This window comes from Rhinopithecus roxellana, chromosome 16 (genome assembly GCF_007565055.1).
Source record: "Rhinopithecus roxellana isolate Shanxi Qingling chromosome 16, ASM756505v1, whole genome shotgun sequence".
Lineage (NCBI taxonomy): Eukaryota > Metazoa > Chordata > Mammalia > Primates > Cercopithecidae > Rhinopithecus > Rhinopithecus roxellana.
The window spans coordinates 116,015,280-116,042,153 of NC_044564.1; the positions used below are offsets into that span (position 1 = coordinate 116,015,280).

Consider the following 26,874-nt stretch of genomic DNA (forward strand, 5'->3'; position numbering starts at 1 on the left):
TCTCTGGGTGGGAGGATTATGGGTGATTATTATTTTGCTCTTCCTGTTTCTCAATATTTTCCAAATGTTCCACAATGAGGTCACATTGCTTTCAATATCGAAGAAAAAAAATAACATGCCTAAGAAGAGGGGTGGACACTTAGCTGTGTCCCCCAAGCTTTGCCCCAATTTGCACATACAGCTCTACCGACTCCCCAATACCCTCAACAGACAAACCAGACCCTGGGCTGAGCTTTCAAAGACAGGAGGGAGCCCTGGCTAGGCAAGGCCTGCAGGAAGAGGCAACTCTCTGACATTTGAGCCTCTCTCAGCATAGGAAGGGTGAGCCAAGAGGCACCCAGGCCCTCAATTCTACAGCTAAATGCCAGTCCCCAGTGGAGGGATAACGAGGATGGAGTCTCTCCAAAATTCTGCTTTTAAAAAAGATTTTTGTGAAGATGAGCAGGGTAAGATTTACAGTATTCCTTTAGCATTCCCCAGGGCTCCCCTGGCGGAACAGTCGGGAAAATGAAATCCCTGCTAAGGTGAAGAAGCGGGATAGAGAAAGCCTGAGACCAAGTGGGCTTCTCCCAGAGTAAAGTGGAAAGTGGTTCAGGGCACAGGAGGCGTCAGCAGAAGCCTCTGAGGCCACCACGTCTTCCATGGCCCCCGTCTTCCTAACCCCTCTTTCCTCTTCCTCTCGTCTCTACCCCCGTGCCCTCTTCCATGAGGGCACAGCTCCCTGCTCCAGTGCTGTTCCACCTGGCCTGCCTCCTCCTCTGCTCCTTCCTAGACAGACTGCAACACTACACCACAGCATTCATTCAACAAGGGCTGACCAAATGCCTACTGTGTGCCAAGCCTAGAGGAAACAAAGTGGGTCTATCCTCATAACAGGTTGCAGCCTGGTGAGAAACAAGGCATCACCCAGCATACATCAGGTCCTCATGACACTTATGCCTAGTGAGGAACAAGGCACTGCCTGGCACACAGTAGGTCTCATGACACTTGAGCCTCGTGAGAGACAAGGCATTGCCTGGTACACAATAGGTTTTCATGACACACGCCTTGTGAGAGACAAGGTATCGCCTGGCACACAGTAGGTCCTTATGACACTTGGGCCTGGTGACAAAGCCATAGCATTGTCCTGCACACAGTAGGTCCTCATGAAACTTGTACGTAGTGAAGAGCAGAGCATAGCCAGGTCCATAGAAGGTCTTCATGACACATGCCTGGTGAGAGACAAGGCATCATCTGGTGCACAGTAGGTCCTCAATGATGCTTGCAGCCTGGTGAGAGATTAAGTATCATCCGGTACACAGTAGGTCCTGAAAAAAGACTGCCTGATTAAGAAGGTAAATATTGCCCCCAAAAGAAACCATTAACATCCACAGGCATCCTCCTGCACCCATATCTAGTCTGGAAGGTTATGCTCGGGTCAGGAACAGACGAGTGAAAGTGGAAAAATCACACGTGGACTGTGGAGACAGAGAAAATGGGATTCCAGTCGCACTTCCACAGCTTGCCAGTGGAGAGTCCTTGGGCCAGCTGCTTCCCCTTGCAAAGCAGCACGTGTGAACTGCGGAGAAGGACAATGCCCACCTCCCAGTGCAGCGCGGGTTAAATGAGGCAATGTGCATAAAGTTCAGAGCCTTCTTGGCCAGAAAGTAGGAGCTCAGCAAATGACAGAGCCCACTCCCCTCTCCCCTAGCATGTCTGCATGGAGATCGAAAACCACGCGGTAGCAAAATATTGACCAAGGAGTTAAAAAAAAAAAAAAAAAAAAGTGAAGGAAAGAATAAAGAACAATGCGCAGAGCATCATTTGTATTCTTTATCGCCGGCAACAGTAGAATCCTCTTGGTCAGTTCTATAAATAGGCCAGCAGCAACCTTGAGAACAGAGAGGAGGTTAATGCCCTTGATGAGAACACCATGGAGAGCCAGTGCTGGAGAGGGCCTGGGCCAAGTCACTGAGTCTCCCATAGGCTGCCCACCTCTGGTATTTTACAGAAGGGGACCTTGAAGCCCCAAGATGGGAAGGGACACATAAGGTTCAGGAGTACAAGAGGCACAGCCCAGAACGCAGAAGGCCAGCCCTGGGCCTCCTTCCCCTCTGCGCCTCAGTTTCCCCATCACAGGACTCTGAGATTAGAAACTCAGCCAGCCACTCAAGCGTAGACCATTCATCTACCTCTGATAATGACTATTCTTTGGGGATAAATATGGGCTTTTTGTGGGTCTTGGAGAGCAAGAATATCATCAACCTCTACTGCTTTTTTATATTTCTGGCAAAACTGACAATAAACAAGATTCCTGAGAGAAGCTTTCAACATCTACGCAGGCTCTTGGTGCAGTGGCCATCGGAATCCTGCAGGAACAGCTCCATCCATTGCTGTTTAATGATACTAAAATGTGTGTGGGTCATGCAGGGAAGGGGAAGGGGACGGTCTCTGCTCCTACTGCCTTCTTGTCTCCATTTCTACAAACCATTGCTTGCTTATTTTAAAGGACATCATTAAACAGGAGAGTTATTTCCTAACAAAGCTGGTAATGCTTTCTCCCCTGTAGCCACTCTACCAGCCTTTCAAACTCACCCACCATTGCTACCTTGATCCCTGAGGCTCAGGCCACCTAGGGGATCGCGAGGTCCTCACCCACAGTTAGGTGCACCAGACCATTCATTTTACTTCTCTCACCAGAGCAGCCTACAGAGCACATAGCCTTAGGCAGCAGAGCTTGAGCCTGTAAGACAGAGACCCAGCAGGTCCCTGTTGTGCCACCAGCTTGCTGGGTGTCCTAGGGTTACTTCTCCCCTTGCTAGGCCGTGGTTTTGCCCTCTGGCAATGAGCAGGTTGGACCTGTTTGCTAAGATCCTGTCCCAAGTTAAACTTCTATGTCTTTCTGATTCAGGGCTGTATTTAGAAGGAAAGACTGTATTTGCTCTCACGGTGGTCACAGGTCATTAAAGTAGAGAGATCAGGGGCTCTGGGACACCCAGGGATAGACTCCAGGCAGGCTGAGGGTTGCGCCTACCAGGCACCTGACTTCTGGACCTGGAAAACTCTCCTCAGTTTCTCCCATCCCAGCAGTGAGCACTTGAACTGTGCTGGTTGGTGTTACTACCACGTCACTGAACCAGATCCAGAGCTTGGGGGCTCTGAGGTTCCACAGGGTTTAAGGAAACATCAGAAGGACAATTGGAGCATCTCAATTATGGCAGGATGGACACTCCAACTCAGCACTATCAGCAGCAGCAGGAGACTTTGAAAGGACTTGAAGGCCAGAGGGCTGCCCCTCCAGCGAGGCCATGGCTGTGTCCTTGCTCTTTGTAGGAAGCTGCCTGCAGGTGGTAAGTCACATCCAACACATCCATCTGCATGTTGGTGACTCTCCATCAACCACACCCCTCTCTAAGCCATGACAGCTCCACAGGATCCACCAGTCTTCCTGAATCAATGGCCTATTAGCTGTGCCACCTCACACAAGTTACCACACCTCTCTGTTCCCCTGTTTTCTCTCCTGCAAAACGAAGATCACCATTCTCCTTTCTCTTTACTTAGAGGAGCCCTATTAGCACAATGCCTATCACTGAGGAATTCAATGAGCTACGGCTGAAAAGGAAAACTGCGAGATCTGGGGACAGCCCACCACATGCAGGCATGATCATTAGAGTGCTGTGTTCCCACGCTCGTTATCACGTGTTTACTGGTGAAACTTGACCCTGGGGCGTTTCACTAACTCAGATCATAGAGAAATCTCGATCTGACCCAGCAGTTGGCACGACTAAGATACTATCCATCACTAGATGACTATTCCGGCAGCACGCTATGATTATGGAAATGTAAATTACATGTGTATGTCTTCAAACTTAATAACTTGCTACTTGGATTAATGCTCTCAGGAGGCAAATTTGCCTCACTCAGCTCTTTGGAGCCAACTCTGAAACCCCAAATTCATAGACCAGGCTGACATGATTCTCTGCTTAACATAGGAGTAAGAAATAGACTGGAGAGGGTCACAGTGTAGGGGGACTAATGGGAGGTGTTAACACGGCAGACACGCATATGCTTCTGTGTTCAAAACCATGCACCAAAGGCAAGCATGGGGTGGACCTCAAGGTCACAAGACTATCAGATCACTGTGCTGAGGAGCATGTGCAACAGAGGTGTTCCAGAAGTCTCAAGCAAGGACATGTAATGATGAGTCACCCAGCTTATTTCAGGGTGCAGACCTCAAAGGGCAAGGTTTTCTCTTTTCAGAAACAGAGACTTAACCACAGGAAGGAGAGCTGGTCTAAGACCCAGGTTAGTGACCCAGAAGGGAGGAAAAAATGATGCATGCCTGCTCTTCCCAGCCCCACCTTGCCTAGCTGGGGCTTTGTGTGTTCAGACACACTGGACAATGGTGTTGGCTCTGCAGACGACTTGCTGTGTGACACTGAGCAAATTACCTAAATTCTCTGTGCCTGTTTCTACACTTAAAAAGCAATTGCTGGTCAGGCGCAATAGCTCATGCCTGTAATCCCAGCACTTTGGGAGGCCAAGGCGGGCAGATCACCTGAAATCAGGAGTTCAAGACCAGCCTGGCCAACATGGTGAAACCCCATCTCTACTAAAAATACAAAAACTTAGCCAGGCATGGTGGTGGGTGCCTGTAATCCCAGCTACTCAGGAGGCTGAGACAGAAGAACTGCTTGACCCCAGGAGGTAGACGTTGCCGTGAGCCAAGACTACACCACTACACTCCAGCCTGAGCTAGAGCGAGACTCCGTCTCTAAATAAATAAATATATAAATACCAATTGTTGTTTGGGCACAGCAGCTCAGGCCTGCAATCCCAGCACTTTGGGGGACAGAGGCAGGAGGATTACTTGAGGCCAGAAGTTCAAGAGCAGCCTGGACAACATGGTGAGACCCCACCTCTACAAAAAAATTTAAAATTATCCAGGCATGATGGTGTGCATCTGTAGTCCTAGCTACTCAGGAGGCTGGGGTGGGAGGTTTGCTTGAGCCCAAGAGATCGAGACTACGGTGAGCTATGATTGAGCCACTGCACTCCAGCCTGGGCAACATGGTGAGATTCTATTTCAAAATAATAATAAAATTAAAAGCAACTGTTGTAAAGATTTAAGACACTGTAAACTGCGAATACAGTACCTAGCACACGGTAGGTACTAAATGCATGCCAATTCCCTTCCGGAGTCTGCCAGCTCCTTCTCCCAAACACAGGCCCCAGGAATTCTCTAAACCTCAAATCTGTATGGACACAAACACATGTGTCCCCCAACTTTCCTCTTTTTAAGAAACATCCTTCTTTAATCCACATTTCCTCACATCTGCTCTGCCTTCAACACTCAGTTCCTTTCCCACGACCTCCAGAAAGGCTTCCCAGATTGTGGCTGACTCTTTCCTCCAAGAGCATCCAGCACACTTCTGTGGTTGTGCTGCCATCTATACCACAGGCTCTGAGTCACATTTGTGGTCTTGTCTTTAAGACTACAAGATAAGTTCCTTGAGGCACATTACATGTTCTGTTTCCTTTAGAACCTCTCCCTGCTCCTTCTCATTCATTTAGCCAACCGTCCATTCATTCATTGAACAAGATATTTAATATTCTATATGCCAGATAGCCCCCAGAAATCTGTTCAAATTAGGACGCAGAAAGACCAGTGCTCTTTCAGATCAGCAGTCAGGCAGACCACACTTAATGTGAGCATAGACACCTTAGATACACATGAAATTTGGAGAGACAAGTGAAGAAAGCGTGGTTAACAGCCACAGCCCTGGAGTTAGGCTGTAGAAATTCCATCCTAGCTCTGCCACCTGCCAACAGTAACCTTGGGCAAGTTACTTAACCGATCTGTGCCCCAGCTTCCCAGGCAAAAAAAAAAAAAAAAAAAGAGAGAGAGAGATAACAGAGGTACTATCTTACAGGGAAGTTCTGATGATTAAATTAGTTAATATATACATATACAAAGTGTTTAGCACCTGGAACATAGGTAAGATACCAAAAAAAAAAAAAAAAAAAAAAAAGGTATTATTCCTGTAAAGAACTCAGTACCCAGAATCCAGAGTGGAAGTCTCAACCCACCACCCGTGGTAACGACTGATGTGTGTTGATGTCTGTCCTTCCTGACTTGCTCTCGTGCTTTATAAACACACATATACATATATACAAGCTTATCATCGGATTACATAAATCAACTCACAACTGAACATTTTCTGCTCCGTATTTTTTTCCACTAAAAATGTATTTTGAAGATCTTTTCTTACCAGTTCAATGGCATAAAGCTCACCTCTTCCCACACTCCATCCCATTCCCCGGAAAAGACTCATCACTACCAAATTCTCATTCTCCTATCAGTGGACATTTAGGCTGTTTCTCATTTTTTGCTAGCAACATCACCTGCGATGAACATACTTGTATGTGCCATCTTGGAGTATACATGCATCTAATTCCCTAAACTAGAGAAAAATGGAATTCCTGAAGCCATAGGCAGTGTGTCTTTATTCATGGACAATCAATCACATTTCTTTGCCAGGGTGTCCCCTGGGGCATGCCTTATCCCTGTTGTAGTTCCTGTATCTACCTGCAGGGGGAAGCACTACACCATCTTGGTCTACAGAGGACCTGAATTCCCCTGACAATGTGGATGGGGCTGGGTGGAGGCTTTGCAATGTCCTTCTCCCAAGGCAGTGCTCACTCTGGTGCAGAGATCCACCCTCCTTCGTGCTTTCTTCCACAGGTTCCAAAAAGCTCCCAGTTTAAGCGAATCTTGGCTCTATCTTCCAATCATCTGGGGGCTAAACCTTGGGCCCTAAACCATTGCAAAGCACCAAAATGAAAAGGGTCACCTGGTGGTGTCTAGGGTGCAGACTCCCTCAGAGGGTTTTCCCTGAAGGTACAGTTGCTAGAAAGCCATTCTCAAACAGTGTTCAACCCCTTCCGAGCTATGAGACTTCAGACAAGTCACTTAACCTCTCTAGCCTCAGCGTTCCCACTCATTAAAAGGGGTCATAACACCTATGCTCATGGAGTTGTCATGTAAACTGAATGAGAACCAATCAGAAAATGTGCACAAAGCATCTTGCACTGGGCAGGGCGCACAGGAGGTGTTCGGCAAATAGTGGGTAGCATTAGTAACAGCAAAATTACAGCGATGATGTCATGTTTTATTCTTCCCACTGCACAGATGAAGAAAGCGATTCTAGGTGGTGAAGTGTCTATGCACGGTCACAGAGGACAAAAGGGGGGCTTGGATCTGGATCCTGAACTTTCCATATTCATGCCCCTCTCCCTGCTTCTCTCCACTGCCCTCTCACCAGCAGTTTAACACCAGGCCAATCCTACACCTTGGCCCAAGACAGATAGGGGAGGGTTTTTAAAAAGGACGTGGGCCTCACAGGATGTAAACAAGAGAAAGTCCTTTAGGGTCTTGAACCCGGAGCAGGTGCTGGGTCCAGCCACATGGACTGGAAAGTCCCTTCCCATTTAGCCCTGCTTTGAGGGAGGACAGAAATCGGTGATGCGGACTCTGCCCCAGTAGCATATTTTAATGTCATGAGAAAGTAAAACCCTAATTAGCACTCTGTCTTCCAAGCTCCTTCCATCTGCACCATTTTTATCTGTGCTAATTACCTCTTACAGGGACCACTAACTGTAACAGTTTCCCAGCCTCTTCTCTCAGCCCAGTCATTGTAGAGCAACCAGAGGATCCTTATAAAACATAAGTGGACTCTGGCCCTTCCCTGCCCTAAACTCTCCCCATTGCTTCTGCTATAAAACTCTCCACAGTGCATCTTGAGCCTGTGTGCCTGGCCCTGGTGCCTGGCCAGCCTCATCTCCTGCCCTGCCACCTGAGCTTTCTTACAGGATCAAGTACTCCAAGCTTTTTTCCACTTCAGGCCTTTGCACGTGATGCTCTGTCCCTGAAAGTACATATCTCAACATACTTACTTATGCAAATGATTATTTTATTATCTACACCTTTCTCAGTTGACCAGGAAGGCAAGAAATTGTTCTGGCTTGATCAGAGATGTTTCAATAAGTAGAAAACATAGGACACAGTAAGAGATTCCACATAAAGAGACAGTGAAGAAATGAAAGATGCTTTCTTCTTGTAATTGAACACCAATAAAGAAATTTACCTCTCCTGAAGTTACCAGTGATTTCTCTAGTAGAATGGAAATAATCCATTAATTTCTCCTTTTGTCTTGGTTGCCAGAGGGCTCAGAATTCAATTTCAATATACTGTTCCTATCAAAGGCACCACACATACACACACACACACACACACACACACACACACACACGCATGCACTTTCAAAGATCACTTCTGATTCCTCTACCTTTTTAATGAAGTGTTTTTCAGGTTAACTCACTCAATTACTTTTGACTTAAGTAAGAATCTTAATTATAAATGCATTAGCAAATAAGCAAATGAGATATGTAAAGTTTAAAGAGGGTGTTAAACTACACCACTCACATGGTAGATGCTCAATAAAACCACTGCCAAGTGAATAAACACTAAAATCTAAGCACGTTTCTAGAATTAGATGCCTTTTCTACGCAGCTGGAGATAGAGATCCTTTTTACAGATGCCTGGGCAATATTCTGCTTTCTTCTCTTACCTCTCTCCCTCCACTCTATAGAAAGGCTCTGAAGCTACTGAGTTTGGTCTAAGAACACATGTCATTTGTAAACATTCTCCTAAATGAAAGTCCAAAAATTGTTATTCTTATATTATTTTGGAATGATGACATAACTGGGCAGTGGTGTGGTAAGAATTCTGTTTCTCAAAGAACTGTAGCTTTACAGTAGCATCCTCAACATCTGTGTGCTCATCAGGGAGCCAGGACCTGCCATACAGCCATGCCATGACATGGCCCATCTGCTCCGGCTCTGTGCAGCCACCTCGCTTCCTTGAACTGCTGCATCCCAGGGTAAATCGAGTGGACCACAGAGCATTGGTGTGAACCCATCCAAGACCCCACCCCTGAAATGCAGCTCAACATAAGGATCATTAAACAACATGACAACATATGTCAAAACAGAAATGCAAGGAAACAGGTGATTCGACAACTGAGGAAATGTGAATACACAGGGATAAAGGCCAGGGGAGATGGCAGAGAAATGCATGATGTCCAGTTAGAAGGATGGGAACGTGGGTGTCTTCTCCCCTTTTCTGGTTTTCTTTAATGCTATTTAAATATGCCTTTAATTTGGGCCTCACGAAGTAGGTTTTTAAAAACTTACGGCTGGATAGGAGAGTATTTAAGGAAAGAAGAACATTTAAAGAAAAAGTTTCTTTAAAAAAGATATGAAAACCAACTGTTCATTCCTTCCACCCTCTTTTCTTTAAGAGTTTGACCTTCTCCAAGGGTTCAGTGTGAGGATGCAGAAGGAAACCTTTGCTCCCATGCTGGGAACACCGGGATCTCAGAGGCTGGAAGAAAGACCTGACATTTTAAAGTCCCTGCTCTCCACTGTCATTGCTTCTAAATGTCTGGGTGAGTTAAGGCTGTGTGAAAAGAAAAAACATAAACCTTCAAAGAGAGGGATAAAATCCTGACCTTGGGGATAACGCTACAAGAAATTTCCAAGAAAGTGACAGATAGGCTGTCCACCGCTTTGCAAAACAACTCATGAGGACAGAACAAATTCCAGAAAGATATTGATTCCTTTTTAATGCAATTCTTCAATTATCCTCAAAGCCTGGCTTTTAGTCTGTTATAATTTAAGTAAATTGCTTTATAAATGTTCTTTTAAGTTTTGTCTGTTTATTCTTTTTTTTCTTTAAGGAAAACAAGATCCTCAGAGTCATAAATATATTCAGTCAAGATGAACCCCAATGGGTTTGCAATGGAGCATTTTGTTGTCTGGGATCGATGTTTGAAGCAAAGAGATCCATCAGGAATATCTGTTTATATCCATACCATTTTCTCAGTTCATGAATAGATACGTTAATGGGATTTAGTCTCCTCCCAGACTCTTGATATCCCTGAGCCTCATCACTTTCTGACAATTCTCAGTTGAAAAGGTGATGGGCTTCCAATTTAATTCAAGCTCAGATGAAACATCTGAATTCAAGGTGAATGAATCAACCATTTCCTAAAAACCTACTCAGCCGATGTCTGAAAAATAATGATAGATATGATGACACTGAAATGTAAAACTCTTGTGATAAATGGGCATAGGATATCGTGTAAATGTAAAACTCTTGTGATAAATGGGCATAGGATATCCTATCCCCTAAGGGGATAGGATAAATCGTGCATAGTTATGCACGAAATATATACGTGTAAATACATGAACACACACACAATAAACATGTAAAAGAGTTTAACTTCACTGCAATGTGGGACTGAATGAGGGGATGTAATGGAGGCAGGTCGGAGCCGCTGCCATCACCATGACCTGTGGTAACCAGCGAGAGCTCCCCGCCAGAAGAGTATGAAATAGCAGAGCGCACCTCGGTTAATGGACAGCACTGAGATGACAGGCTTTCTGCTGCCACCCGCAAGCAGAGGGACTCGGAGATCATGCAGCAGAAGCAGAAAAAGGCAAACGAGAAGAAGCAGGAACCCAAGTAGCTTTGTGCTTCGTGTCCAACCCTCTTGCCCTTCCCCTGAGTGCCTGGAGCCAGTCCCACCACGCCCATGTCTCCTCCTGCAGGGCCCACAGGTCCCAGCCCTGATGGCTTCCCTTTGCCCTGAGTCTGCAGCAAGTCCCTTTTATGCTTCCTTCCCTCATGAGGTGGCCTCTCTCCTCCTGGGTCACTCCCAGGGGTGACAAGGTTACCCCTTTCCAGTGTTTTTTATTCCTGTGGCGCTCACCCCAAAGTATTAAAAGTAGCTGTAATTTGAAAAAAAAAAAAAAAGAGTTTAACTTCACTATTTAAGTTATGTAAATTAAAACAAGATACCTTTTTGTCTACCAGACTGGCAAAAATGGAAAAGAAATACAATACCCAGTGTTGGCATGGCTGGAGAAAAATGAAGAGCGTCCGGTGCTGTTAAATGCTGGTGGGACGGAATATACAAAACAAATTCCTTCCCAGGGGCAGTCTGGCAACAGTTAATCAGAAGCTTTAAAATTGCGCCTCTCCCCCGAGCCAATGCCACCTCTAGAAAGACAGCCCAAGGAATTATTAGAAATGTGCCTAGGCCGGGCGCGGTGGCTCAAGCCTGTAATCCTAGCACTTTGGGAGGCCGAGGCGGGCGGATCACAAGGTCAGGAGATCAAGACCATCCTGGCTAACATGGTGAAACCCCGTCTCTACTAAAAAAAAAAAAATACAAAAAACTAGCCGGGCGAGGTGGCGGGCGCCTGTAGTCCCAGCTACTCGGGAGGCTGAGACAGGAGAATGGCATGAACCTGGGAACGGAGCTTGCAGTGAGCTGAGATCTGGCCAGTGCACTCCAGCTTGGGTGACAGAGCAAGACTCCGTCTCAAAAAAAAAAAAAAAAAAAAGAAATGTGCCTAAAGATGAATGTGCAAGGATGTTTAAAGCAGCAATATGGATAATATTAAAAAACAAACTGTCTAACAAGAAGAAATTAGTTAAATAAATCATGTACCTCTTCACTACGATATATTATGCAATCATTAAAAATCACACGGTAGAAACATTTATCAAGGTGGCAACACAGTCATCACGCATCGCTTGGTGTAATGAGTAGGCTAGATAACGATGCACAGAATGGCAGCTTTGAGGAGAATTCCCAATATAAATGCATACACAGACGCACACAGAGTACTATAATTGTCAACAGTGATTATTTCTGGGTAGGTGAGTGGGTACAATTACTACTGATTTGGGGAGCATCTTTTGGTGTTTTTCCGAAGTTTTCAAGTTTTAAAAATTAAGTCCAGGCTCAGCGTGGTGGCTCACACCTGTAGTCCCAGCACTTTGGGAGGCGGAGGTGGGTGGATTGCTTGAGCCCAGGAGCTCAAGACCCGTCTGCACAACACGGTGAAATCCTATCTCTACAAAGAAAAAAAAAAAAATACACACACACAAAAATATACATACACACCATGCTGGGCATGGTGGCGCAAGCCTGTAGTCCCAGTGACTCGGGAGGCTGAGGCAGGAGAATTGCTTGAGCTTGGAAAGTTAAGGCTGCAGTGAGCCAGGATCACACCAGAGCACTCCAGCCTGGGTGACAGAGCAAGGCCCTGTCTCAAAAAAAAGAAAAACAATTAAGTCCATATATGTTAGGTAATTAAAATAAAGAGGCCGGGCACAGTGGCTCACGCCCATAATCCCAGTGTTTTGAGAGGCCGAGGTAGGAGAATCGCTTGAGCCCAGGAGTTTGAGACCAGCCTGGGCAACATAGTGAGACCTCATCTCTACCAAAAATAAACACAATTAGCCAGGTGTGGTGGTGCACACCTGTAATCCCAGCTGCTTGGAAGGCCGAGACAAGCAGATCACTTGAGCCCAGGAGTTCAAAGCTGCAGTGAGCTATTATCGCACCACTGCACTCCAGCCTGGCCAAAAGAATAAGACCCTATCTCTTTAAAAAAGAAAAAAAGGAAAAAAAAGGAGAAGTGGGGAAGAAACACATTTTAAGAGCCTAGACAAATTCCTCTATTACACATTTCCTATGACCAAACAAAATGCCCCTTTAACTTGTCCAGTCTGTGACAGCAGAGTTGATGACCACCAGCCTTTGACATGAGGCCCAGGAGAGACCCTGCTCTCATCCTTGAAGTGTGCTGATCTGGCAGTGTGGACGAATTCAGAGACTCCGCTATTCAACAAGATAATTTCACAAGTCACCAGTTTATTCTAATGGGGGTTGAACTGAAGTCTCAGTTATCTATCAGGGAATTTCCACACACAACGTACAAAATAAAAACCTGACAAAGGTTAAGGCATGGTGAGAGAGATAAGAGAGAAGAAAAAGAAAAAAAAAAAAAAAAAAAAAAAGGAAAAAGTGCCCAATGCCACCTCTGTCCCTGAAATCTAGTCAATAAAATGCATACAGTGTGCCCAGGAGAGAACAGAGCAGCCGCAACCTAGGTTTTCTCATCAAATAGCTACAAAGCCATTTCCACAAGGAAAAAACTCAGGGAGGAAACGCATATTTACTGAACTCCTGCTCTTGCCAGCACCATGCTGGGCTGTATGCCTTGCTTCTCTCTTAGCAGCCAGCCAAGAGCCCTGGCAATGAGCATGCACTTTAGAGGCTGGAATACCTGGATTCAAATCCTAGTCCCGCCACCCCTGACCATGTGCCCGTGACGGGTTACCTCCTCTTCCAATTCTCAGAGTCCTCTCCCGGAGGGTATGGTGAGGTGTCAGTGGGGCATGTATGTGAAACCCACACAGAGCTTGTGATGTCACAGAAGATTCCCAACGGTGGTGATATTTTTTAGTGCACTAAGTACTGTAAGCATCTTGTGTGTGTTATCTGTTTTGTACCTTCTACTTTGCCAGGAAGAGCAGCATCTGGTAGGAAAACAGATCCCAACACAGGAGTCTGAACATGGTAAATGATCATCAAATGTTCAGACCAACGGATGCACCCAGTGCTTTAATACATTATCTGCATAACCATCAGTATCCCCATTTTAGAGATGAGGAAACCTGAACAGAGAAGGTAAGTAACTTGTCTGCTATTTTACTATTATTCCCATCACAACGTCATTGAAGAGGAATCTGAGAATCAGAGAGGTTAGGCAGCTGGTTCAAGGCCCCACAGCTAGAAAGTGGTAGAGCCAGGCTTGGAAACCCAAGGCTTCGGAGCTCAGGCTCGAGCACTGCAGGGCATCCCTTCTCCCTGCTGTTAGGGCAAAGATGCAATCCCTCAAGTGAACAACACCTAGGTGTAAATCATAGCTCTGCCACTTTCCACCTTTGGGATGGCCGGCAAGTGACAAACACTTGGCGGTTTTGGAAAACAAAGTGATGAAAATGATACCTACCTTGAACTTCACAGGGTGATTGTAAGTCTTAAGTGACTTTATACACATACACTGAAAACAGTGTCTGGCTCATTCTAAGCCCTCTATCAAAGGTTATTATCATACAATGAGCAACAAAGAAAACACCAAGAAACGCATTATCTGTGTCATGACAGAAGTGAGAAAGGCTGGGGGGTTCAGGAGGGAAGAGCAGGCTCCTGGAAATAGGGACAGTGGCAGAGGTGAGCAGGCAGGTCCTCTGGAGAGGATGTACTGAGGCTGCAGCTAACAGGATCAGTGGTTGTCAATAGCTGGAGAGAATCAAAGCCTTACTTCAGAGGAGGGTATGTTGCTTACTTGGCCACAAGTGGACACAACTTGGCGAACAGGACTGTCTGCAGGTAAAGATCAGAGCATGGGCAGCCCAAATACGAGGTTGAGGAGTTTGGCGTCTGCCCTGCAGGCTCCCAGCTCAAGAGCAGGGTTGTAGGCAGGGCACAGCTTGATGAAATACATATTTAGAGAGTGCACCCTGTCACCAGGATGGACATCAGACTGGTGGGCAGATGAGCAAGACAGGAGACAGACAAGCTGGCCAGGAGGCTACTGCAGTTCGGCAGTCCTGGTGGCGATGGTGGTGATGGGGAAGAAAGAGGTGTGGTCTAAGAAGTGCTGGAGAGAAGTAAAGCCTGGAGAGCCCAGCCTCCCTGGGGCTGGTGCAATCCTCAAGTGGGAGAAAGTGGGGAACAAGAGCAGGGGAAATATCCATGATTTAAGGGCGAAAGAAAGCACCATGAGTAGGCAATTAAAAAATAGATAAATACACTAAAAGGAGGCACAGATCCTGTGCAGAGACAACAAGGCTAGAAGATGGGTGGAAATGCAGACATCTGGGGAAAGAGGAATTTGAGGAACAGCTGTACATGTATGTGGACCTGCGAAGCAGACTTTAAAATGTCAGGATTGGAAGGACTTGCAGGAGGAGAGGGGCTCAAGAGTCAGGGAAAATTTGGGAGAAATGTATGGTTCACTAAAGAGAAAGAGGAGGGAGGCAGAAGGAAAGAGATGAAGAAAAGGAAAAGGGTACACTGGGTCCAAACACTACAAAGGATGCTACTCCTCTGTCTAGGGACAGGAGGATGGACATGGCAGAAGGAAAATCCCTCCCTTGACTTTCAAAGTTTTCCTATCCACACGGGAGGTTCATTTCTGAAAGCTGGACCACGTTTCTTTTCTTAATCAGAAACCTCTTAATGAGACTTAGTACACCTTTTCAGATGTAGTTAAATAAATTACAGGGTTTTCTTTTAAGTGCAGAAGCCCATGTTATCAAATCACCAATTTCACCTGCATTAATTGCTTTAATGGGCTCTAAAAACAGCCACCTCCTCTCCCACCTCATCAGGGTCACTGGGGAGGCCATCAGGGAAGGTTGCTGGGAAACAAAGTTATGGATGCAGCCGATCCAGGGGACAATGCTGTCACACTCTGGGTCATGCAACTGTCTGGTATGCCACCCACATTGTTATAAGGCCTCACAGATAATCAGAAGGGATGGTGGGGGGGACACATAATTCTATTCAACCACCAGGCTTTATTACTGCTATAAAGCAAAAATGCCGATGCCAAAAGCCAGATAGGAGCAACTACATTTTTAAAGAAACTTTGTCTACGTGGGGATATTGACTACATTTAGTAAATGACTCTGCAATTCAGACAGCTACAGTGGATCACATGGGCCCTGACTCCAGTATTTTCTTCCAATGGCACCTAAAAAAATCCAACCAACCAACCAAACAAACAAATAAAAAACTAAGCAGGCATAACAGAAGACTTTCAAAGATAAGCGAAGGCTGTCCATACCATTTTTCATTACAATGCTTGCAGCAGGACCTCCCCTGCCATATTTTCCAGACTTTTGATGTTCAACAGCAACAATGACATGTTTGTGAGGACTATGGGCCAGGTTTGGTGGTAGGATAGCTGAGTAAGAGAAAGGCAAAGGGTCCGGCCCAAGGTCACAGCCAAGTTACACTGTCAGATGAACCCAGGTCCATCTCCAAAACCCATCTCTAACCTCTTGGGTACATACCTCCCTTCCTTAGATTCTCTAGTATATCAGTTGACCATGCACAAGCGGAATCTTGCTGCAAAATAGTTAAGTATGGGGACAGGAAAGTTCACCTCTCTGGTCAAGTCTTTATGGGGATAAACAGTGTTGGAGATGGAGGAATCCTAAAGGAAGACAGTGTTTCCCAAACCTTAGCATGGTTAAGGCTTGCCTGGGCAGTTTGTTAATTCTTAAGCAAGCTAACATTGTAAATTACCACTTCTAAGGCTCTAACACCCGGGTATTTGGGAATACCCCTTTTAATATCACTTTACTCTGTTCTTCCCCGCAGCCTACAGCTTTAGAATCCAGGAAAGAGGACATTTGGGGGCTTGTTTATGGAAGGCTGATCTATTTGCTTTGCATTCAGAGTTGAGAGGATGCTGATATTAGGAAACTCAGGTGGAGAGAAAAAAAATCATGGCGAAACTGGCTGCTAACTGAAGCAAAGCCACAGCCAATTTAGCAAAAGGAATACAAATTCTCAAACGGGGAAGGAGGCAAAGGTGCCGGGACTGAAAAGAAAGAAAAAATAAATCCATTTATGCATGCTCAGAGAATAAAGCAGCTTTTAAGCATACGTGTGGTTACTGGAAACTTGGCCTTCACCCAAAATGCTGGGCTTCTAGAAACCTGAACGGTTTTTCTGTTTTGTTTTTTTTTTTTAAAGAAAGAAAGAAAGAAACCCAAAAGCCAGAAGATATATCTCACCCAAAATTGGTTCATTGATTGCTTCAGAATGCATAAATGATTCTATTTTGGAATCAAAGACACAATCAGGCTGCTGAAATAACCCACTTCTGGGAATGTGGTTTGAAAATTAAGAGCAAAGTGACAAATGAACTAGCTGAAAGGGTCTCGCAGGGTGGCTCTGGGCTTCAGGGGATGAGAAAAGTCGTTGAGTACCCAAGCACAAACCACATTTTTTTTAAAGGCCTTACACTCAAATAGCAGAGGGTTCCAAATGTTGCCACATCTAGTAGTCATTTGATCCCCACAGCCACCTGGGAAGGAGGCAGGTGGGAGGTAGTTATGCCCATTTCACAGCTCCTAAGACTGAGGTTCAGAGGTGTCACGTGACCTGCCCATGGCCACACAGCCAGCTTGGGGGTAAAGCACACACTAGAGCCTGTGGCTTTTTTCAGTGTTTTTGTCTAGCACCCACAACGCTGGCATACACAGACTTCCTTCAGATCTCACTCTCAGGAGCTGGGGAATTCTGAACTCACGAGTGCTGGATTAGGAGCAAGATCATTCCATTCATTTGGCAAATATTCATTTATTTATTAAAGCACCTACTGTGTGCCGGGAGCTGGGGATGCGTGAATGAGCAAGGCAGATCAAATCTTGGTTATCCTGGAGCAAACTTGTAACGGGGGAGACAGACCATAAACAGACATAAAGAAACGTCCTTTTAGTAGTGACAAATGGGCTGCAGGACACTAAAGCCAGGTAAAAGGATACAGGAGTGGGCAGGTGGGTGGACTACTTCAGAGAGGGTGAGGGGCATGCAGAAGCGTGAGAATGTCACAGCACTTTAAATGCTGGGTGACCTGCGGCCATGGATGGGTCTATACCCCCAAGGACAGAGGTCATGTCCTGTTCATCTCTGATGTCCAAGTATCAGCCACAGGCCTGTGTGTGGTAAGCACTGCTCAGAGAATGCATGGATGCATGTCTCTACCCAACAGTGGAACAGGCTGAAATACACCACTCTCCCTTGATATGTATGTAGGTCTCAGACAGCACCCCCCAACCCCTGCCGCCAACTCAGTAAAGTGAAGTCTCTGGTTCGTTCTTAAAAGGCCCTCAAATGTCAAGTACAAAATGTGACATCTGCCATGCTTTCTAGTAAGGGGACTGGCTGGCATTGTCTTCCAGGAGGCTGACTACAAAACCCTTGGGCTGGGGTCCAGGCAGGGAGGCCACTTGCTCCTAAATCCAATGGGGACCTTGAGCTCCCCAGTTCCATCTCCTTGAGCATGACCCTCCTTGCCTGCCTGCTCCCCTGGGGAAGGTTAAAGGGAACAGGAGGGATAAAGCACCCAGCACATAGTAGGTACTTGTTAATGTCAGTCTCCCCTGTTCCCAACAGGCTTCCAATAAAGTAAAGTTATAGTGCAAGTGCAATGCAAACTACGTACTCTAGGTGACAATGATGTGTCAATGTAGGTTCATCAATTGTTGATAATGGGGGCGGTTAGCATGTGTCCACTATATGCGGAATTTCTGTATCTTCTGTTCAATTTTGCTGTGAACCTAAAACTGCTTTAATAAATAGTCTATTGAAAAATAAATAACCACAAGTGCACTGGCCCCATGATGCTGCTTCCTGCAGCTGACACCAGGAATGCACGGAAAAAGAATGGAGAGAGAGTGATTCCCATTCTCTGCACCCTTTCTGCTTGCCAGGCTTTAAAAGTAAAAGGCCAATGTCAGCAGCACAAAAATCTTAAAAATCACCCCTACCCTGGGGCACAATTAGAAGTCTGTGTGAGTTCAGAGTTAATATCAGATTCTTCCTCAGGAGTTTAAAAAAGAAGTCCGTTTTGAAAGATTTGTATTTCAGCCTCCAGATACCTACGGCCATTTAATGTCATTCTTTCTAATCAAGATTCTCTGGTCCTGGCTGAGGATTAGTCTGGGGTCCCTGAAAAGGGTAAACCAAAGGCTTCCCTTCCAGGTCATAAAACAACCTTGCTAGAAATCACCAGTTGGAGCCTAATCCCCTATGAACGCCTGCTTCAGTGCAAAGCCCTTTGCAGGATGGAGGGGGGATTATGATTCTGAGACGACTGTACATGTGCTTCAAGCTTGAGCAGACAGGCACATGAGCGAGGGGCTGCAGGCACTGACAGGTGCAGGCAGGCTGTGTACCGTGAGTGCGGCTGAAGGCAGGCAGAGTTGGGAAGCAGCAACATACACACAATCCAATCGGTCGGGGGGTTAAAGGATCACACTTATCTTTGCAGCTCCATCCAAATGATGAATCGATGGCAAGTAATAAACAATGCTGGGTTTGTCAGCAGAGGGGAACAACAGGAAAACAAGACACTAGTGCTGGTGTGGTTCTATATCTCCTTCATGTCCAGATTCAAGTCAGGAGGCAAGAATTTTCTATAAAAATACCGATTTTTTTCTTTAAGGGCATTCTCTTCCACCCTACAAAATGCTTCTTTGATTTACAGAGTAAATAACCAGATGAAGGAGGATTTTTGTCCTATCTAGGCATCATAATTTTCTAAAACCTTGAGCCTCAGCTTGAGCCAACTAAATATACAAGACTAAATTAAAGAAATGGACCCTCTCAATGTACTGCATCACATTCTGGATATGCAGCAGCCACAAATCTACTCAATAATGGGCTTATTAATAAGTGAGCTTTTCCACATGTCATTGCTGACAGGACTCGTAGGACCCAAGAGTGAAAGCAGGGCTAGAGGAAAGTCTGTGCATGCCATGGAGCCACGGTTTCCAAACTGGACACAGGAACGAGACCAGGGGGAGAAGTCACATTTCAGACACAAAGTTGGAAGTGGTAATAATTTGTAATGGCTTCAGCTAACCATGCACAATGGGAAAAGGACAATTGTGTCATTTAGAACACGCTGGACCAGATATAATGTCTTATATTAATATGGACAGATTCTTTCCAGGTTATTATGCAAAGGGAGGGAGGGTGCGATCACTAATTAAATGAAAGTACCGGCAACAGTTCTTAACTTCTGGAATATTTCAATTCTAATATGCTCCTTGAATTCTAATATGCTCCTTGAATTTACCCATGGGGTGCTGAGGCCATAAGGAAGCACCTACTGTGCAATTTTTATTGAGATGAAACACACACATATATGTACATATCTCAGCAGTACCCGGATACCCTGTGTTCTGCTACCCATGTAACCAGGAGATTCAGAAGGCAAGTGAGCAAGTGCATTTGATTTTGAATGCTCCCAGGGCAGTGCTGTTTGTGCCAGAATCCTACTGTTTCCTCATTTGCTCTGAAATAGCACCAGGGTTGGTGTTCATGGGTCAAGAGACAGCAGTCCAGCTCTCGTCAGTACAACGTATAACCCATCAATTTCCTGATTTAGTAGGATGCTACTACGCAAGAGTGCCAAGATCCTCATCTCCCAATCCTTAGCCAACTTTCCTTATTCTGTCTTAAATGAAAGCCATTTCAAAAGAACAAGAAAACATCAGATTAGACATTCTAAATGCCTTCTGTGTAGCACATACCAAGCAAATCGCAGACTGTCAAAGCTGGAAGGGATCTTGGACAGCTCCCGGCCCATCCACCCTGGAATGCAGAGAGGGTCGGTGACTTGCCCAAGGTCACACAGGAAGTATGCAGCAGGGCCTAAAGCAGCATCCCTGGTCTGTGTATCAATGTGGCCAATGTATCAAGCACATTTGGCTGAAAACCTTTGAAAGGTCTACTTTTTTATTATTATTAGTTTGGCTCCTGTTCATTCAAGATATTTTTTCAAAACTCAAACATTTCAACATAATTGCAAATAGTACATGACTTGCCTTATCTGGACTTGTCACTGCTGATTCCTCAAGTGGGTTTCAAGAGAGGGGTGGAAGCCCCAATGGATATAGTATCAAATCCTCACTGAACTGCTTCAGGTAACAATGGATGCTTGATTTATCAGAAAGAGAAGTGGAAAAAACTTTGCTCGACCCACTCTTTAAAAAGCTGCAACCCTCCTTTATTCATAAACTCTTAAGTAACTTGATTCCTAAAATTTAATTTAACTTAATTTAATTTTTATTACACACGCACACACTGAATCTCTCTGTTTGGGAAGCTCAGAGGATCTCCTCCCCCTCAAACCACCTTCCATAGCAGGAGAAAAATAAAGATCGTTAAGACTGAAAACACATCTTCTACTAAATGCAGTGTGGTATCCTAGAACAAAATAAGGACACAGGCAGAAAAATTGGTGAAATTTGAATGAAGTGTGAAGTCCAGTTAACAGTAATATACCTTTACCATAAAATCCCTGACATGGTGACTCGCAGCACTGCAGTTTACAAAGAACGGCTCTCCATGGAGAAATGCTGGTTAAGGGCAGTCTGTGCCTGGTAGAAAAGCTGGGGCCTCTTCTGGCTCTCAGTTAAGAGGCTTTTCGCTCTTAATTTTGTGGAACTGTGTCAACAGTTCTCCAGGTGTTCTTTTAAACTGTTCCTGAAAGTACACGAGGAGTGCCATGGCCTCAGGAACTAAGTTCCGCCTCCTCCGTTTTAAATTCCACCCACCAAAGAAAAGTCTGTCCTCTTTTTCCCCTGGGGTTAATGTAACACAAAGCAGTCATCATTTTGCCCGTTGCTTCTGAAGGGTCCAAAGGGGTCCATGCCAGGCAGGTTATGTGTCCTGCCACGGCTAGAAGAGGGGTGACCCTGGGGCAAGAGCTCATTTTGCCAATGTAGCCACTTCTGTTGGGAAAATGACAGTAAAGAGACAGAGCCACTCAGCTCACACAGGCTCCTGCGCCACAGGCTCCCACACTTCAAGGACAGCTCTGCTCCTATCAACCTCTCCCTTGCTGGCAAGGGTTTATTCTCAGGCTTCAAAAACTATGACATGGAGAGTTTAGGTTCTACTCTGGAAGCAGCAAGAGTAAATAAATGAGCTAAAGGCTGGTGCTGCTCTGAGTCACAGTTTAACAGCACCATGGTGTTGTTGAGGGAGGTTCAGAGAGAAGATCTGGAGCGGGATCAATGAAATGGTGGTGGGGGAGGGCAGGGGTGGCAGGCCGGGAGCACTGCTGGTAAATTGAAACTCATAGCCAAGAAGCTTGACCCTTATGGCATGGCTGAGTCTGGGGTGCAAATGGAAGGGACACTCTGCATTTTGAATGACCAAGGTAACTGACAGTCTTTCCAAAGCCTAGCACCTTATCACCTTGTGACCGTTAAGTTACCCAAGTCTTTTTAAATTGCCACTAAAATTGAATCCACATTTATAAATGATCATTTACATCAAGTATCTTTAGTGCATAAATTTATCATCTGGGGACTCCAGACCTTTTAAGGCCAAGGCTAATGGACTACTTCTTTATAAATATATGGAATGCTAAACAAAGGGAAAAGATTGATAGAGGGGGAAGAGGAATTGTTGCATGGAAACTCACAACGAGCTTTGCCCACTGCACCCTGGAACAGTATAAACCGATCGGCCTTTTTCCAGAAGCTGCAAAGAAGTTTCAGAAAGCCTCAAGGGCTTCCTTCAAAGGGGTTGATGGGCTGGGAAGCAGATGAGTGAAGCCGACATCAGGTGCACAGCCAGGGAGATGGCTCAAGACTCACCTGGACACAGGTCACTGAACGGCACTCAGGAGGAAGTGGCCATGGGCCTCTGCTGCCTAGGAGTTTCCCAGGAGCCAGCAGGCCCTCAGCTGGAGTTCAAAACACCTGCGCTGGTGGGGAACAGGGGCAGGGGGGTGTTTTACAGAACAGTCCAACCCCCTGAGAAGCATTTCTCTGCAGAAGCAGAGCATGTGTCATTGTCCCTTTTCCCCCAAACTCTTCACTTCTTGTACATAAACGAGGTGGGGGAAGGGGAAAGGGGGAAAAATGCCTGCAAAGGATCCATGAATCCACCCTGGACCCAACACTATCCATCATACTCCAGCTGGTTTTCAGTAGCCCTGGGCTGTGAGATCAGTGAGCACACACACTCCTTTAAAAAGCATGATTAAATCCCTGGAAGCTTGTTGTCATGAGGTTGTATTTCTCAATTAACAGATGGCAGAGAGGACAAATACTCTCAGGGGCTGGGGAATTTATTTTTGACATTCAGGCAGGAGTCTCATTTCCAAAAAGGTTAGGGACCGCTTATTTGGTCCAGTGGCCCGATTTTCCAAGTGGAGAATAAGAGGTCCTGAGAGGGCAAATGACTTGCTTCAGGATACACAGCCTGTTCCAAAAACAGCGACGTCAAGCCAGGGCACTGTGGATCACGCAAACGGCCTCCTCGGGCCACTTAAGAGCTAACAAAACTTTCTTTCAGGGAAAAAAACACCCACAGAATGGCAGCAGCAAAGGCCACCTAATGACGCCAAGCAGAGATTTTATCTTTTATTGCTCATAAGAATCCACAGCCCTTTTCATACATCGTAACCATACATTTGCTCAAGTATTTGATACTATCGACTACACTAGCCTTTAAGCCTCACGAAGGCAAGGGTCATGTCTGTTTGTGCAAAACTACGTTCCCAATGCCTGACAGCTATTTGCTCTGTAAGCTATACATTCCTGTTTTAAAGTTTAAAAAAAAAAAAAAAAAAAGGCCCAGAAAGGCCAAGTGATTCGCCTAAGGACACACAGCATGGAGTTACTGAAAAAGCTGTGCCACTCTGTCCATACTCCTGTCCAAACCACAGCCCTACCTTGACGGCCTCCGCGTGGGTCACCCGGGCTAGGGATTTGTCGTTGACGCGCAGAATCTGGTCCCCGACCCGCAGTCCTTCCTTCTCAGCTAGAGAGCCTGGTTCCACCAGAGACACGTAGATGCCCACGCCATGCTCCGAGCCCCCACGAATGCTGAAGCCCAAGCCCTCGTGGGCCTTGGCACGCCGCAAACTCACCAGGCGCACCTCCCCGGGCCCCGCGCCGTCGGGGCCGCCCCAGGCGGGCTGCCTGTAGGGGGGGGTGGCGGGCAGGTAGAGGCCCTCGGCAGTGTATTGGTCGAAGAGCAGCTGGTCGGAGCGCGGGATGACCAGACGAAGCATGGGCAGCAGGCGCCGCTTGACCGGGCTGTCCAGCAGCACGCGCAGGGTGCGCACCAGGTCGAAGACGTTGCGGCGCGCGTGGTAAGCGTTCAGGCAGTGCGTGAACTGCTCCCGCTCCGCCTCGCTCAGCAGCGCGGTCAGCGCCTGGTGCAGCTGGCGCACGTTGGCAGAGAGCAGTCGCAGCCCCGCGCCCCCGCCGCCGCCCGCCCCGGCCGCAGAGCCCAGCGAGCCGGTGGAGGACGAGCTCACCGACAGGCCGTCCAGCGGCGCGTTCATCTCCACGCCGAGGCCCGGCCGGGCTCTGGGCGCGCGGGGTGTGGGGTGTGCCGCTGTCCTCGCGGGTACTGGCGCGACAGCTGGATCCCCCGGAGCGCGGAGACGACGGCTGGAGCCCGGGTTTGGGGAGCACAGATACAGTGGCTGGATCCCAGGAGGTCGCGGAGACCGCTGCTAGAGTCCCGGAGGCGCGAAGACGGCGGGGTTCGTGAACCTGGAATCCAGGGGACGCGGAGACGTCGGCGAGTTCCTGAAAGACACAGGAGTTGGCTGCTGGAGCCCCGAGGTGGCGGAGACTGCGGCTGGAGTCCGGGGGGCGCAGAGTCAGCAGCTACATTCTGGAGGACACGGAGCTGACGGGTGGCTGGAGTCGGGGGGCGCAGCAAAGCTGACCTGACCGCCCCGTCACACCATGCCCGGGGCTCCCCCAGGCGGGCAGCCCGTTCCTCTAGGGCTGGGGGACCCCAAAGTCAGAAGTTGGGTCGGAGGGCGCTCTAGTTCCAGAGTAGTCCGGGGAGTCGCAGTCGGTGAAGCCGCGCGGGCGTCCGGCAAGGGGTGCGGGGCATGCCCGGGGCAGCCCCGGGATGCAGCCGCCCGGGGAGCCTCCGCGCCCCTGCGCCGCGCGGCCGCGAGCCTGGACTTTGCGAACTGTTGAGCAGCCCGGGCCGAGTCTTCCAGCGAGTTCCGACGCCGTCGCGTTGCCAGTCCGGCCCGGGCCCCGCCCCCTCGCCCCTCCTCCTGCCCGCCCCCTCCCCCCCGGGCTCCTCAGGAAATGACGTCCCGCCCGGTGCGCCTGGCCGTTGCCTGGAGACGGGGTGAAACAGTCCAGCCCCAGGGAAGAAAGGGGTGAACGCGGGGGTAGGGATGGAAGGAGCTCCCGCGTCCCCTACCCCACCTGCAGAGCCGGGAGCGGGGCTCAGAAACTGCGTTTTTCGGCGTTGGCAGCGAGTGCCGGCACCAGGATCGCTTTGGAGCAATTAGCCAGCTAGCTAATTCACAATTCGGGGGTGAAATCGTCAAGTTTTTTGTTTGTTTGATTTTTGCTTCCAAAATACTGGGCACTTCAGTCTCAGTTTTCTTCCTTACAGTGTGTGGCGCTCCCCTCCTGAACGCGCCCTGACATGACAAGTTCAAGGGTTTACGTGGACGGTCGTTGGCCACCTACTGTGTGCGAGAGACGAATACAAGCAGAGACTGCTGTCTGCCGGAGCCAACTCCGTGGCAGGGATGGATCAGACTGGACCCCTTCCCAGTCTCCATTGCGAGGGAAAAGCCACTTTCAGAAATATTATATAAAGTGTACACCCCACGCTCGCACACACACATACTAATGAGCGCATATAAAACTGGTGAAATCTGAGTAAGGTGGGTGGATTGTATCAATGTCAATGTCCTGGTTGCCATCGTGTCAGCATGGGGGGAAACTGGGTGAACGGTCCATGGGATGTCTATGTATTATTTCTTACAACTGCATTTGGATCTACAATCTCAAAATAGAAATTAAAAATATGCATATTTGAAGTGACTTGGAGAAAAACTCTTCTATGCTCTCCCATCCCTAGGCAAAATGGGAAGATACACTCAGGTGTGCCCTGGAGTCTGTCATCACCCACCCAATCCCCCAAATAAGATCTAAGTAAAAGCCGTGTGCTTTTATTCTAAGGGGGAGCTTCATAGTGCTACACACACAGACACACACACCTCTACCTCACACACATCCCTTCCAACCTGAGCTGCCTCTCCTAAGCTACTCTCCTATGTATTTTTCCGAAATCTCTTCCAGGATTTCCATTGCAGAGCCAGCTGACTTCTATCCAGTGTAGGGCAAGATGGACGATTACCTGGAGGATTTGGTTTGTGGTGGACCCAGAAGGATAGATCATTCATTTATTCATTCGTTTATTTATTTGGTTGCTCTTCATTCCACGTTTTTGAATCATCTGCTCTGTGCCAGGTCATGTGCTAGGTGCTGGAGACCCAGGGGAGAAAGATCAAATAAATAGAGTTAAAAACCAGAGTGATAAGTGTTGTAATGGCCGAGGGAGCCAGGTTTAGGAGAGGAGAATATGGTAAGGACTTTACTGCAGAAGCGACACCTGAATGAAGAACCTCTAAGAAGAATGGACTTCTCTAGACAGTGGGGAAGAGTGGAAAGGTTTTCAACACCGTTGACTTAATGCATTGAGGCTAGGAATGGAAGCTGTATTTTCCCTAAAGATCTTCAATTCTTTACTTCCCTAAAGTAGACCTAGATTAAATTAATGCCCAATAAACATATTTAACAGCATGTCTGAGGAAGATTTTTTAAAAAATAGCCAATTAGGCTACCTTTGGACATCTGTCTTACAGCTGTAAGTTTAGTAGTTAATAGTGTGTATCCTCATTCCTCCTTTGTAACTGACGTTGAAGCCTTTCATGCAACTAGACCAAGATGTTTAAGAAAAAAAATCAATCTTCTCCACCCCAGAAATGTATCAATGACATACCTCAAAATGCCACCAAGCAAGGCTTAATTGTATGCAGTTCAGGTTTCCTGCTAATGTATTTCATGCTCAGCTTTCACTTAGTTTGTGTTTTAATTACAATTACTGTGATTGGCTTGATAAATGTATCCCAGGAGCTAAGATCCGCAGTCCCAACATTTTATTTCTGTGCTAAGGATGTTTTCGAGGAGGTGTTTTGCTTTAGGCAGCAGAAACCAGGCTGCATGCAGTCGTAGTAGAAAAAGAAACACTTTTTCTGCAAACGTCAGAGACCATCTGAGATGCTGTGCTATTGTTTAATTTCATAGAGGATGATTTGGGAGGGCAGATGATAGAAAAAGAAATCGTTGGAGCTTCTTCCATCCATCTTGCA

At 46.9% G+C, this 26,874-nt stretch overlaps 1 protein-coding gene and 1 pseudogene across 3 annotated transcripts in view; one reads left to right on the forward strand and one right to left on the reverse strand.

Moving 5' to 3' along the window:
- Window positions 1-24,721, reverse strand: part of WHRN (whirlin) — a 103,723-nt gene extending 79,002 nt beyond the window's left edge. For all 3 annotated transcript variants that reach the window (XM_030920260.1, XM_010370494.2, XM_010370493.2), the window contains exon 1: window positions 23,401-24,721. In XM_030920260.1, the coding sequence (XP_030776120.1) occupies window positions 23,401-24,018 (618 nt within the window). In that variant the 5' untranslated portion in view covers window positions 24,019-24,721. The remainder of the gene's footprint in view (window positions 1-23,400) is intronic.
- LOC115894008 lies at window positions 10,391-10,571 on the forward strand (annotated as a pseudogene).
- Window positions 24,722-26,874: the final 2,153 nt, after the last annotated feature.